The sequence below is a fragment of the Gekko japonicus genome, unplaced genomic scaffold (assembly GCF_001447785.1).
Source record: "Gekko japonicus isolate JY-2015 unplaced genomic scaffold, Gekko_japonicus_V1.1 scaffold2639, whole genome shotgun sequence".
Taxonomy (NCBI): Eukaryota; Metazoa; Chordata; class Lepidosauria; order Squamata; family Gekkonidae; genus Gekko; species Gekko japonicus.
Window position 1 is genome coordinate 224,705 of NW_015171581.1, and position 15,551 is coordinate 240,255.

The 15,551-nt window shown below is 45.8% G+C and overlaps 1 protein-coding gene across 1 annotated transcript in view; it reads right to left on the reverse strand.

The window, feature by feature from the left end:
- The window catches only part of TSPAN32 (tetraspanin 32), a 65,816-nt gene extending 54,424 nt beyond the window's left edge, over nt 1-11,392 (reverse strand). The window contains exons 1-3 of the mRNA XM_015419822.1: nt 11,321-11,392; nt 6,574-6,688; nt 4,119-4,216 (exon numbers count right to left, since the gene is read on the reverse strand). Of these exons, the coding sequence (XP_015275308.1) occupies nt 4,119-4,216; nt 6,574-6,688; nt 11,321-11,389 (282 nt within the window). The 5' untranslated portion in view covers nt 11,390-11,392. The remainder of the gene's footprint in view (nt 1-4,118; nt 4,217-6,573; nt 6,689-11,320) is intronic.
- Nucleotides 11,393-15,551: the final 4,159 nt, after the last annotated feature.

Here is a 15,551-nt window from a genome sequence, read left to right on the forward strand (position 1 = left end):
AGATAGATAGATAGATGATAGATAGATAGATAGATCTCTCTTTTTGTAGCAGGAACTCCTTTGCATGGTAGGCGACACACCCCTAATGTAGCGAATCCTCCAAGAGCTTACAGAGCTCTTCTTACAGGGGCTACTGTAAGCTCTTGGAGGATTGGCTACATTAGGGGTGTGTCGCCTAATATGCAAAGGAGTCCCTGCTACATAAAGAGCCCTGGATAGATAGATAGATAGATAGATAGATAGATAGATAGATAGATAGATAGATAGATAGATAGAAGTAGCCACTGTAAGAAGAGCCTCTGTAAGCTCTTGGAGGATTGGCTACATTAGGGGCGTGTCGCCTAATATGCAAAGGAGTTCCTGCTACAAAGAGAGCCTGTGATTTTCCACAGAACCCCTCTCCTCCCTTCTGTTGCCCTGGCCTGTCCCCTGGCACAGGGTTGCCTCTCGGTGCACCCCACTCACCTCTGCCACTACAGCTGCAGCAGGATGTGAGACAGGGCAGGCCTGGATGTGTGACCCACTGGTTGCTTGGCTGGGAGGCACAGTGAGCCTTCCCTTGCTGTGCAATGTGTACCTGCATAGCTACATGCCATACATAGCTATGTATGGGGAGGTGGAACTCCTCAAGTGCTGCTCTGGGCAGGCTGCACATGAGTTCCAGTGGCACAGCATAACCAGTCCTTTGCCAGCAAGGCCTCTGCACTCTGCCATTAGAACATAAGAGAAGCTAAGGTTGGATCAGGCCAATGGCCCATCCAGTCCAACACTCTGTGTCACACAATGGCCAGAAATACCAGGTGCCCCCAGGAGGTCCAGCAGTGGGGCCAGGACACTAGAAGACCTCCCACTGTTGCCCCCCCCCCAAGGACCAAGAATACAGTGCATCACTTGCCCCAGCCTGAGAGTTCCTATCTATACCTTGTGGCTAATAGCCACCGATGGACCTCTGCTCCATATAAGAACATAAGAGACGCCAATGTTGGATCAGGCCCATGGCCCATCCAGTCCAACACTCTGTCACACAGTGGCCAAAAATACCAGGTGCCCCCAGGAGGTCCAGCAGTGGGGCCAGGACACTAGAAGACCTCCCACTGTTGCCCCCCCCCAAGGACCAAGAATACAGTGCATCACTTGCCCCAGCCTGAGAGTTCCTATCTATACCTTGTGGCTAATAGCCATCGATGGACCTCTGCTCCATATAAGAACATAAGAGACGCCAATGTTGGATCAGGCCCATGGCCCATCCAGTCCAACACTCTGTCACACAGTGGCCAAAAATATCAGGTGCCATCAGGAGGTCCAACAGTGGGGCCAGGACACTAGGAGCCCTCCCACTGTTGACCCCCCCCCCAAGCACCAAGAAGACAGAGCATCACCTGCCCCAGAGTTCCTATTCATACCTTGTGGCTAATAGCCACTGATAGACCTCTGCTCCATATGCTTATCTAATTCCCTCTTGAAGCCGTCCATGCTTGTAGCTGCCACCACCTCCTGTGGCAGAGAATTCCATGTGTTAATCACTCTTTGGGAGAAGAAGGACTTCCTTTTATTTGTTCTAATCTGACTGCTCAGTAATTTCATGGAGTGCCCACGAGTTCTTGTATTGTGAGAAAGGGAGAAAAGTACCTCTTTCTCTACCTGCTCTATCCCATGCATAATCTTATAAACCTCGATCGTGTCACCCTTCAGCCATTGTCTGTATGCATTGGTCAGAGGCCATATCAGCATATTCTTATCAAGCTCTATGGGTGTGTGAAAGTGGAGAACAAGCGTTTCCCCAGATACCTAATATAACTGAGAAGACCCCTATCTCACACAAACACATTTAGACTTGGACAGATAAAGAAGCACAGCTCTCAGCTGATTTGCACTTAGAGCGTTTAGCTGGATGTAAGATTGAAAACTAAAGCTAAATAAAGGGTAGGGGTGTCGCGGAAGCAAGACATACCAAAGGCAGTTTTGTCAAGTCTTACATATATTTTAAAACCCTTACATTCTCAATGATGGATGTTAGTGAAACAGAGGGGCTTGCTAAAGCATCTAAAGAACTCCTCAGCATGAGGCACTAGGAGGCAGAGCTGGAAACCAGCCAGGCAGTTGAAATGAACTCCTCAATCCACAAGGACTAGTAATCTACTGCAAAGCACCCTTCTGTGCACAGCACAGGAAGCTTTTGCAGCCTCTAAAATACAAAATCATTTATTTTTCTTGTTCTAATAATACACAAGTGTGTATTGATAGGTAAAGTTACGTTTTAGGAATTTGGGGGGGGGTAGGCTCAAGTGGTTAAGATGCTGAACTGCAGGCTGTGGAAGGTCGGTAGTTCAGCAGTTCGAGACCCGACTGTGCCGCATGATGGAGTGAGCTCCCGTCTCTAGTTCCAGCTCCTGCCGACCTAGCAGTTCGAAAGCAAGAAATTGCAAGTAGATAAATAGGTACCGCTTGAGTGGGAAGGTAACAGCGTTCCGTGCGCCTCGGTGTTTAGTCATGCCAGCCACATGACCACTGAAACGTCTTTTGACAGCACTGGCTCTTCGGCTTGGAAATGGAGATGAGCACTGCAAGCCTAGAGTCAGATTCGACTGGCTTTCGAGCAAGGGAAACCTTTACCTTTACCTTTTTAGGCTCCTTTCAGTTTGCTTCTATTATGCCTAAACAAGCATAAATTATTTTTTAATGTGTAATATTTCCACAGGAAGCAGTTTCTTCTCACTTACGGTATAGGTTGCACAGGTGATGTATCTCTGCATGCCTCCCTGTATCCTAGAATTTACAATTATTACAATGGGATTTTGAGGTGGCATCCTAACATGGAATAACATGCAAGATCTAGACAAGTACCCGGACACAATTATACTTCGGTCGGGCCCCCAAAATCTATTGCTTATACCGGGCCCCAAGGATGTCAAACTGGCCGGGACCAGGGCTAGGGCTTTTTCGGTGGCGGCTCCTACCTGGTGGAATGAGCTCCCGGGGGAGATCCGAGCCCTGCGGGACCTTGAGCAGTTCCGCAGGGCCTGCAAGATGGAGCTCTTCCGCCAGGCATTTGAGTAGGAGCCGCCGCCCTACTGTACCACCACCGTTAAGACATCTGAATGGATGCATTGATGGGGCCCCAGGAAGAACTTGGAATTACATCAGAAACGCCGTCGCCACTGGATATGTACGCTGAGAATACCAGCTCGAGTCGTGGGGATACCATCTTGGATCTAGGACACTAGTAACTGGATAGAGCACTTTAGTCTTAGTTTTGATGTTTTATTATATTTTTATATGTTTTTACTTAGTGACAGACTTCACGTTCCTGGGATCCCAAATCACCGCAGACTGTGAACAAATCACTGGCTCACAACTTTAAAGCCAGTAACTCACAAAGCAGAATTATTGCTCACAAGACTCCACAGCTTAGAGGGAACATTGAATTGCCATCTTGTTTTCAGTATCATACATAAAATTTTATGTTGCCTCCTTATCAATGCAAATTTGGGGGGTAGTTCAAGGGTAGATTGGACTTGGGGGGCTCCATCCTTCTGTCTTGTTTAGTTTATAACACTTTATTGCCTCCAGGATTAACTGAAATTATAGGGGACAGGATAGCCCAGGGCCCTCGGCTGTGTTTCTTCTTATATCCATAATCTCTGCACGCACATGTTTGAGATGGTTAGACAGTGTCAGAGATGCAACGAACATGAAACTGAGCAAACTTCAGAGGACAGCGGAAGACAGGAGGGCCTGGCGGGATCTAGTCCATGGGGTCGCGAAGAGTCGGACTCGACTGTGCGACTGAACAACAACAAGACTAATGATCTGGCCTCTGTTAGCCACCCTGAGCCCACTGGGGAGGGTGAGATATAAGTGTAATAAATAAATAAATACACAGAAGTATTTTTAATAATGCAAAATATACACTTGTCCAGCAGTTCTAATGAATATCTTGGCTGTTCATTGCAAGTACTGTGTGATGCTGCTTTTATTCGCATGTACTAATGAGGTGGCTTGACCAGTATTTCCCAGGCATATTGCAAAGCACTGAAACGCCTCTTTGTGCACAACTACAAACGCACGCAAATCCCAGATCTGACAGTTTGCCAGTCCCCAACGTTAAGCCAACTTACCACTGCCGCGGCACTCTTCATGTCTCTCCATGTGGCAACAACGCTCAATGTAGCGGCAACAGTCAAGATGCTACTCAGACATATTCCAGCATACAAAACTGAGGAGTGGAGTAAACATATACAAATAAGTGCGCAAAGTACTGTAATGTTTAAGAAATGTGACGACTCTCCCGTTGTTGCTTCTACCCTCGCCTGACAGAGTTACATTACAGAAAGACTTGCCTTATAAAGCAACAACCTGTCTTGTTACCAGTGTCTCGTGCATCTCTGAATTATGTTATGTCCCAGACTCTAACATCATTGCCCAAGTTGCATACGAGGGAGGGTTTTCTTGTTTTTGTTTTAAATATCCTGACTATCTGAGAAAGGATGTTCCTCACAGCCTACAACAGTACTTAAACTGAAGAGCAAATTGGAGGAGATAATGAGGCTACTGACAAAATCATTCTGACTTGTAAACCGAGGAGAATTCTGAACAATAATGATTGCACAGGATGTGTGGGATTTTGAGGTAGCACTCCAGTTACCAAATAAGAGGCCCCATCTTAGATCTCAGATCTGCTGCTGGCTGTGATTTCCCTTTGGCCTACAGAAGTTGGTAGATTAAAGAAAAAAAAGTTTAGCACTGCCTAATGATTTCTTGATTTTAACTGATTAATCTTCTACCTTTTAGTTGATCCAACTGAGGTACACTTGTGTATTGCCAAAACTTCAGTGTGTCATTTTTTCTGAGATATTACACTTTACAGAAACTGTTTTAGAAGGAATCTGTTTTAGAAGGAAACAGGCTGCTGTGGCTCAAGTGGTTAAGATGTTGAAGCAGTTTGAGACCCGAGTGCTGCATGACGGAGTGAGCGCCCGTCTCTGGCCCCAGCTCCTGCCAACCTAGCAGTTCGAAAGCAAGAAATTGCAAATAGATAAATAGGTACCGCTTCGGTGGGAAGGTAACAGCGCTCCATGCACCTCGGTGTCTAGTTGTGCCAGCCACATGACTACGGAAACATCTTTGGACAGCGCTGGCTCTTCGGCTTGGAAACGGAGGTGGGCACCGCATCCCTAGAGTCGGATTTGACTGGCTTTTGAGCAAGGGAAACCTTTACCCTTTACCTTTATTATTATTCCCCATTCTCTTTATTAGTGTACCACAAGAACCAAAATAGTCTCAAAAAACAAATCTCAGCTCCACCAATTGAAATGTCCATGAATTAAAATTGGACCGCACTGATTAACCAGTCAGAGCTTTAGCTGATTGATCAGTTAGAATCAATCTGGTGTAGTGTTAAACAGCTGCAGACTAGGATCCGGAAGACCCAAGTTCAAATCCTCACTCTACCACGGAAACTTGCTGGGTGCCCTTGAGCCAGTCACACTCTCTCAGCCTAACCTACCTCACAGGGTTGTTGTGAGAATAAAAATAGAGGAGAGCAGGAGGTAAGCCGCTTTGGGTCAGCATTGGGGAGGAAGGCAGAGCATAAATAAATTCAATAAACAAACAAACAGTGAAAGGGATCGAAGTGTGCGGCTGTAAAAATAATGGAGCCAACAAAACTTTAGTTCATAGCGCATTCTCGGTGTTCAAGGCACTTCATATATGTTATCATAGTTATCCTACAGCCCTGTAAAGTAGGCCAGTATTGTTATTCTCATATTACAGGTAGGGAACTGAGACCGAGATAAACTTGCTGCTGCTACCTAGTGTGCTTGGGCTGAGATGAAATTTGAACCAGTAACCATCATAATATACCATCTTAACTACTAGGATAACACCAACGGTAATGGAGATAAAGCATAGAACATCTAAGATCCGTTCCACATTGGGCCTGTATGTCTAGGAATTTCATTATTGAGGCAGGGGTCATTTCCTGCCGGAGCGTGGTGGAGAGGTGCTCCGGCAGTAAGGAGCCTGGGGTGGCCTCCCCGCTGGAGAAGGGGAGGGGAGGTGGGCAGACATGGCCCCACTTTCTCCTGAGCCTTTCCACTTTTGCGGAGAAATTTGGGGGAAGGTGGAGGGTTAAATGCCTTTCTTTCCCTTCCCCATCTGGGGAAGGGAAAGAAAGGCATTCTACACATGCCTGCCCTTTGTCAGGGGGTGTGGCATATGCAAATGAGTCATGCAAATGAGCTCCTGCACGTCTTTTTCTACGAAATGACCCCTGTGTCGAGGAAATTACTGCTGTATGTCTGTCACCACCATCCCAATGGCCCTGCCACCATCTCAGAGGCTTGGTCTGGAATGCCACCGCTTAGCAGGCCTCCGGGGGCTTCCTACGCCTGCACTGAAGTGCAGTTTCAAAAATAAGACTATTTAAGTAGCAAATGAAAAAAATAGCAAGAATGTAAAAAGCAGAACCCTTCCCTGCCTCGGCATCCAATGGGGTATTTGAAGTTTTGCATTGTGGCATTGAAGAGAAACACGACTCAGGATTTATTATTTTCCAGAGTTTTCAGCACTTACCTAAACTGCGAAAGGTTCTGATGGGGTTTGTTTCCAGTGAGACTTTACTTATGACGATGAAGCGCTCCTCATGGTAGGTGATCATGGTCAGGATAGCTATCGATAGCCCAAGCAGCTGAAGAGAGAAAAGGAATCAAGAATAATAGGCTGCAATCTCATAAATATTTGTTTGGGAATAAATACATTTCTTCCGAACGTCTGTTTACCAGAAAGAAAGCTAGTGTTTCTCCACCTGTACCATCACCAAAAAGGGGGAGTATTTTAAATCCACGTAACAAGGAGCTGCGGTGACTCCAGTGGTTAAGACGCTGAACTGCAGGCTGTGGAAGGTCAGTAGTTCAGCAGTTCGAGACCCGAGTGTACCGCATGACGGAGTGAGCTCCCGTCTTTAGTTCCAGCTCCTGCCAACCTAGCAGTTCGAAAGCAAGAAATTGAAAGTAGATAAATAGGTACCACTTCGGTAGGAAGGTAACAGCCTTCCGTGTGCCTTGGTGTTTAGTCATGCTGGCCACATGACCACGGAAATGTCTTTGGACAGTGCTGGCTCTTTGGCTTTGAAATGGAGATGAGCACCGCAACCCTACAGTCAAACTCGATTGGCTTTCGAGCAAGGGAACCTTTACCTAACAAATTACAGAGAGTAATAAAAAACCTTTTGTGCAGAAACTTTTTTTGGGGGGGGGTTCTTGTCTTTCTTTTGGGTAAATAAGGGTAAACTTGGATAGGCTTGGACTGTTACACCACTTCCTGACTAGTCCTGTGTTGGTCTCGTCTGGGGATTTTCCAAACCTATTTCATGCTATATAAATACAACGGGATGCTAATCACTTCTGAAGCCTTGGTGCAGAACCCGTGTAGAGACATGCAACATACGAAAGCACTCTACCATTCTAGCCTAGTTACTTGGAGAACCAGGGCTACCTGTGAGCACAAAGAAAACTGCAGGTCATAGCAAAGGAAGCCCCGGATTGCATGACCCGAAAGAATAGCCCAGGGGTGGCCAAACTTGCTTAACGCAAGAGCCACATAGAATAAAGATCAGATGTTTGAGAGCCGCTAGGCATGAATAAATATCACACACATGTTTTTATTGAAAATATGCAAATTTGCTTTTTATTGACATTAAATGAGACTCCCAAAAATAAAACCAAAAGGGGTAAAAACAGATATAACTTTAAATGTATCCTTCAACCCCCACCCTCCCACCTGCCCCCTGCCGGCTTGTTTGGCAGTTTGGTGGAGTGAGCCAGTTTGGTGTAGTGGTTAAGTGCGCGGACTCTAATCTGGGAGAACCGTGTTTGATTCCCCACTCCTTCACTTGCACCTGCTGGAAGACCTTGGGCAAGCCATAGTTCTCATAAGACCTGTCCTTGAAAAAGAGCAGTTTCTGTCAAGAGCTCTCTCAGCCCCACCGACCTCACAGGGTGTCTGTTGTGGGGAGGGGAAGGGAAAGGAGTTTGTAAGCTGCTCTGAGACTCCCTCGGGTAGTGAAGGGTGGGGTATAAATCCAATCTCTTCTTCTTTTACCTCACAGGGTGTCTGTTGTGGGGAGGGGAAGGGAAAGGAGTTTGTAAGCCACTCTGAGACTCCTTTGGGTAGTGAAGGGTGGGGTATAAATCCAATCTCTTCTTCTTCTTCTACCTCTCAGGGTGTCTGTTGTGGGGAGGGGAAGGGAAAGGAGTTTGTAAGCTGCTCTGAGACTCCCTCGGGTAGTGAAGGGTGGGGTATAAATCCAATCTCTTCTTCTCCTCCTCCTCTTCTTGGCAAAGGGATTTAAAGAGACAAATGCCTTCTCCCAAGTTGGACGGCAGGGGTGAGGGCTTTGAGAATGCATTTAAAGTTAAAGTTGCTTTCTTTCTCTCCCCCCCCCGCCTCAAGCCTACCCAGGGAGGGGAACACTGGCTGGGGAAGGGAAGACCGATTGGGGAGACAAGCCTCCCCTTCGCTTCCCCAGCTGCCCTGCCGGGAGCTGCACAATATGTGTGAAAGAGCTGCATGTTGCTCCCAAGCCACAGTTTGGCCACCCCTGGAATAGCCCAAAGTACATGTTCTGTCTGACCAGCTGTGTAATAGATGCGAAGGTGAGGCATAGCCATGGGAGCTCTCTCAGCTGACCGATTAAAGAAAGAATGGGGAAACTGCTTTACTAAATTGCCTCCCGCACTGCCGAATCATTATGCTGACACCAATCTAAGCCAAATCAAACACTCTAGAGGTTTTTGGACCTGCCATAGCTGAAAGAGCAGTTTCTCTCAGAGCTCTCTGAGCCCCACCCACCTCACAGGGTGTCTGTTGTGGGGAGAGGAAGGGAAAGGAGTTTGTCAGCCGCTCTGAGACACCTTTGGGTAGTGAACGGCAGGGTATAAATCCAATCTCTTCTTCTTCTTCTACCTCACAGGGTGTCTGTAGTGGGGAGGGGGAGGGAAAGGAGTTTGTCAGCCGCTCTGAGACACCTTTGGGTAGTGAACGGCAGGGTATAAATCCAATCTCTTCTTCTTCTTCTACCTCACAGGGTGTCTGTAGTGGGGAGGGGGAGGGAAAGGAGTTTGTCAGCCGCTCTGAGACACCTTTGGGTAGTGAACGGCAGGGTATAAATCCAATCTCTTCTTCTTCTTCTACCTCACAGGGTGTCTGTAGTGGGGAGGGGGAGGGAAAGGAGTTTGTCAGCCGCTCTGAGACACCTTTGGGTAGTGAACGGCAGGGTATAAATCCAATCTCTTCTTCTTCTTCTACCTCACAGGGTGTCTGTAGTGGGGAGGGGGAGGGAAAGGAGTTTGTCAGCCGCTCTGAGACACCTTTGGGTAGTGAACGGCAGGGTATAAATCCAATCTCTTCTTCTTCTTCTACCTCACAGGGTGTCTGTAGTGGGGAGGGGGAGGGAAAGGAGTTTGTCAGCCGCTCTGAGACACCTTTGGGTAGTGAACGGCAGGGTATAAATCCAATCTCTTCTTCTTCTTCTCTACCTAACCATACCTATCCATCCATTCTGCTTGATGCCTCTCACAACCATGTGTGGGGGCGCATGCCAACTGGCAGGACTGAACCGATAATGGAACTCAACCCCAGCCCAGGGAAGGAAGTGGCTTGTGTAGAATAAAGGAAGCCTCCCTGTTCCTCCCTTGGTGACTAACACAACATCTTGCAATCCCTTCTCGGCTTCACTGGCTACTACTTGTGTATAGATTGGGGCAATGCTGTTTTTGTAAACAAAAAAGTGCCAGTAGTCACATATAAGGTCCCACTGATTCCCACTAATTCCTCCCTCAAGACTTGGGAGAGCCTCCCCAAAAGGTGCTTGGTACTCAGTACCAGTGAGTATTATTACAAACAACAATGACAACCCTGGATTAGGGGAAGGAGGGAGGGTATATTCCTTCCCTTGCCAAGGTACAATCCCGGAACAAGACTTCTCCTGCACACTTTGACAAAATCCTCAACTTTTTTCACTATACTGACATTGGGTAAAGGTAAAGGTTCCCTTGCTCGAAAGCCAGTCGAGTCCGAGTCTAGGGTTGCGGTGCTCATCTCCGTTTCAAAGCCGAAGAGCCAGCGCTGTCCGAAGACGTTTCCGTGGTCATGTGGCCGGCATGACTAAACACCGAGGCGCACGGAACGCTGTTACCTTCCCACCGAAGCGGTACCTATTTATCTACTTGCAATTTCTTGCTTTCAAACTGCTAGGTTGGCAGGAGCTGGAACTAGAGACGGGAGCTCACTCCGTCATGCAGCACACTCGGGTCTCGAACTGCTGAACTACTGACCTTCCACAGCCTGCAGTTCCGCATCTTAACCACTATATAAAAAGCACATGTTCCTGAAGCAACAATGGAAAGCGGAAGAGGGACCTGAAAAAGTGGAGGAAAATAAAGATGCAGACGAAGAATAACAAGAAGAGAAGGATGGGAAGGACTCTGATACCATCTCGATTAGTCTGGCTGACCCATTTGATCCTGAAGTAGAATTAGGGGTTGTTACCCCTAAAGCATTTAAAAATTAATTTGGACTTTGACAGGAGGAGAGGAAAATGCAAAATGGTTTAATTTCGATAACCCGATGCTTATTCTTAATGCATAACTTTAAACCAATGATATTTACACGATTGCCAAAGGGATTGTGATGGTTTGCTTGACACCTTCGTATTATTAATTCTCATATTTTACTTTTAAGATAATAGAGATGTATCGACAATCTTATATTTCTGTACCCTGGATACTCGTTTCTCTTTCTTTTAGGTTGTTCCCTCCCCCTGACCCTGTAGGTTTGTAGTTTAGAAAATAAAAAAAAAATTGAAAGACAAAAGAATGTATAAGATGGTTCAGTTTTCCATTCGAAGCAGATGCCTATGGGAGAAAGTTTTGTTTTAGGCGGTCTTTAAATTAAAAATGACCAACCCCCCCCTCCAATAATCTAAAACTGTATCTCTCCAGATATCGGGGGTGGGGGGGATATTTCAGACACGGTAAGCTTTTACAACACATTTTTTTCCTAAGCAAAATAGGACCAGTGGTGTTCTCAAGCTCCCCCCCCTCCCCAGCCTATTGAGAATGCAAGATAGCAAACCCACAGAGAAGAAAAGGCACTGCTGCAAAGTAGTGATAACAGCCCAAGACACATTGCCATTTCAATAGTGCTTCCTGCATTTGCAAAACTTAAACATTTGTTAACAAAATTAAGTTAAGACCTCTACTAACAATACAGACAACCTGTTCAGTCGACACAATTTCTGCACAGCTCCCCAGTTTGTTACCGTAACAAAGAGACTGGCCACCAGTAGCTGGCACTTGGTAGCCTGGACCCAGCGGCATTTCTGTCCCATGCCTCCCTCTTCTCTCTGCTGACTGGAAGTCAGTTTGCTGAGAAGGGCTGGCTTTCAGTTAGTGCTTGCATCATCACAGGTTGGGAAATGTAGTCCCATAACACATTTCTCCAAGAGACGACACATTTTAAGGATACACTAAAAAAGAAGGTTTTTCAAAACCTTACATGAGCCTAAACATGAGCCTGCAGTGCGATGTGGCTGCAAAGAAAGCTAATGCAATCTTAGGATGCATTGTGTCCAGATCAAGGGAGATGGTAGTTCCGCTCTATTCTACTATGGTCATGCTTCACCTGGAGTACTTGGGGAAACCACTAGGCCATTCAGAGTTGACCTAGATCAGATCCCTGATAAATATACAGTGGAGATGAAGAATAGGTTTAAGGGACTAGATTTGATAGACAGAGTGCCTGAAGAACTATGGACTGAGGTTCGTGACATTGTACAAGAGGCAGCAATCACCACCATCCCAAAGAAAAAGAAATGCAAGAAAGCAAAATGGCTGTCTGATGAGGCTTTACAAATAGCAGAGGAAAGAAGGAAAACAAAAGATAAAGGTGAAAAGGAAAGATCTACCCAACTGAATGCAGATTTTCAGAGAACAGCAAGGAAAAATAAGGATTTCTTGAATGAACAATGCAAAGTAATAGAGGAAAACAATAGAATGGGAAGGACTAGAGATCTCTTCAAGAAAATCAGAGAAATCAAGGGATTGTTCCATGCAAAGCAGGCCATGATAAAGGACAAAAACGGTAGGGACCTAACAGAAGCAGAAATGATTAGGAAAAGATGGCAAGAATACACAGAAGAACTATACAAGAAGGAACTCTGTGTCCTTGACAACCACGACGGTGTAATCACTGACCTTGAGCCAGACATTCTGGAATCCGAAGTCAAATGGGCCTTAGAAAGCATTACTAACAACAAAGTTAGTGGAGGTGATGGTATCCCAGCTGATCTATTCAAAGCCTTAAAAGATGATGCTGTTAAAGTGCTGCACTCAATTTGCCAGCAAATTTGGAAAACACAACAGTGGCCACAGGATTGGAAAAGGTCAGTATACATTCCAATTCCAAAGAAGGGCAATGCCAAGGAATGTTCAAACTATCACACAATTGCACTCATATCACATGCTAGCAAGGTCATGCTCAATATCCTACAAGCTAGGCTTCAGCAGTACGTGGATAGAGAACTGCCAGAAGTACAAGATAGGTTTCGAAGAGGTAGAGGAACTAGAGATCAAATGGCCAACATTCGCTGGATTATGGAGAAAGCAAGAGAGTACCAGAAAAACATCTACTTCTGCTTCATTGAGTACGTTAAAGCCTTTGATTGTGTGGATCACAACAAACTATGGCAGGTCCTTAAAGAGATGGGAGTACCAGACCACCTCACACGTCTCTTGAGAAACCTGTATAAGGGTCAAGAAGCAACAGTTAGAACCAGATATGGAACAACTGATTGGTTTAGCATAGGAAAAGGAGTACTACAAGGATGTATATTGTCCCCTTGCTTATTTAATTTATATGCAGAGTACATCATGCAAAATGCCAGCCTGGATGATTTAGAAGCCAGAATTAAGATTGCTGGGAAAAACATCAACAACCTCCGATATGCAGACGATACCACTCTAATTGCAGAAAGTGAAGGGGACCTAAAGAGCCTCTTGCTCAGAGTAAAAGAGGAGAGTGCAAAGGTTGGCTTGAAGCTAAACATCAAAAAGACTAAGATCATGGCATCCAGCCCCATCACTCCTTGGCAAATAGAAGGGGAAGTTGTGGAAACATTGAAAGACTTCACGTTCCTGGGATCCCAGATCACCGCAGACGGTGACAGCAGCCATGAAATTAAAAGATGCCTGCTCCTTGGGGGGAAAACGATGGCAAACCTAGACAGCATAATAAAAAGTAGAGACATCACCCTGCCAACAAAAGTCTGCATGGTCAAAGCAATGGTATTCCCAGTAGTCATGTATGGCTGCGAGAGTTGGACTATAAGGAAGGCCGAGCACTGAAGAATAGATTCTTTTGAACTATGGTGCTGGAGAAGACTCTTGAGAGTCCCTTGGACTGCAAGGAGATCAAATCAGTCAATCCTAAAAGAAATCAACCCTGACTGTTCCCTGGAAGGCCAGATAAGGAAGCTGAAGCTCAGATACTTTGGCCACCAAATGAGAAGGGAGCACTCCCTGGAGAAGACCCTGATGCTGGGAAAGATTGAAGGTCAAAGAAGACGAGGACGGCAAAGGATGAGATGGTTAGACAGTGTCATCAAGGCAACGAACATGAAATTGAGCCAACTTCAGAGGACAGCGGAAGACAGGAGGGCCTGGCGGGAGCTGGTCCATGGGGTCGCGAAGAGTCGGACTCGACTGTGCGACTGAACAACAACAACAAAAACAAACTCATTTCCTTTGTAGCATGCCAAATGAATGATGGCTGCGGGTGGGTGAAGTTACAATAAAGAATCTACTGCTTTTGATAATACCACTGGTTCAGATAGAAAACTTGTATACATCAGGAGGAGGAGACAAAATATCATCTTTGCTCTTCCATGTCTTCATTTCTATAAATTCTAGAATAAATCAAGAAAAAATAATAAAGGAAATCCAGATATGGATTCACTTTGTCCACTAGAGGAGCTCAGAGACTAAGAGATTCCATTTGCTTCTCTACACAAGCTGCTGTGAAAGTTCTTTTTTAGTTAAAGAGCAGCTACATATGAGACTTAACAGAGTATAACTACGCCAGTTTGGTGTAGTGATTAGGAATGCAGACTCTAATTTGGGAGAACCGGGTTTGATTCCCCACTCCTCCACTTGCACCTGCTGGGTGACCTTGGGCAAGCCATAGTTCTGTCAGAGCTGTCCTTGAAAGGGCAGTTCTTGAAAGAGCTCTCTCAGCTCCACCTACCTCACAGGGTGTCTGCTGTGGGGAGGGGAAGGGAAAGGAGTTTGTAAGATGCTCTGAGACTCCGAGTGAAGGGCAGGGTATAAATCCAATCTCCTCCTCCTCCTCCCTCTTATAGTTCACCTTTTTCACTGAGGCTGAAGGCAGATTACAAAACTGAAAACAATGTGATAAGAACAGTATAAGACACAAAATAAACAGTATAGTCAGACTGGTTTATGAAGTTAGCAAGACTCATGGGGGATTAGGGGTGCCAGCCTCCAGGTGGGGCCTGGAGATCTCCGTCTTTTACAACTGATCCCCAGTTGACAGAGATCAGCTCCCCTGGAGAAAACAGCTGCTTTGAAGGGTGGACTCTCTGGAATTGTACCATGCTGAGGCCCCTCCCCTCCCCAAACCCTGCCCTCTCCTGGATCCACCCCCAAAGTCTCCAGGTATTCTCCAAACCAGACCTGGCAACCCTATGGGGGATCCCATCCTCCTCCGACTTGTTCACTGAGCTGAGGCATGGCTCCCTGAACCCCCTCGCTTTATCCCTGGGCCTGGTGTGGCTCCAGGCCACTGTGGCTCCTGGACTTTGCCACTCCTGACACAGGAGCTGTCTTTTATTTGGGTGTTTGTTTGGATTTAAACCATCCACTTTTTTTTATTGTTTTCAGATTTTTTCTGAAAACCTGGAGGGGGTCCCCCAAGTTTGAAGAACTATCTGTTTTCTGTCAGTGTGGCCCCAATCTGCTGATTTAAGTATCCACAGATGGGCCCACACTTGAATATCATCATAATATATAAAGCTGTTTTGGTTGTGGACTCCCGACATGCTCCCAAATCAATACGCTGCGAGATCTGTCACTCACAGACTGTCGTCAATAACAATGACACATTTAATAAATGTAACATGAAAACCAAGTCCAACTTATTCAATATCACAATTTTACATGTAAACAGAGTCCAACTTATTCATTATCAACAGAGTCCAGTATATTCCTCTATTACTCAATGAGTACACCGGTATTTATACTCATTTCAGCTATCTTTCTCAAGAGTAATCTTACAAAGTTCTTATGAAGTTGGAGGATGTTGTCTTCTATGGATTATCAGTTCCATTGCATTTCTAATATAGGAGCAAGCCAATAATTTAAATGTCTATTCGTAGCAGCCAGTCCATAATTTTATGTGGCAACAAGCCTACTGTAAATTGGCTGGTATTCGCTCTCCATGTCACATTGTTGGCCAGTAGCTCTCTATGAAGTAAA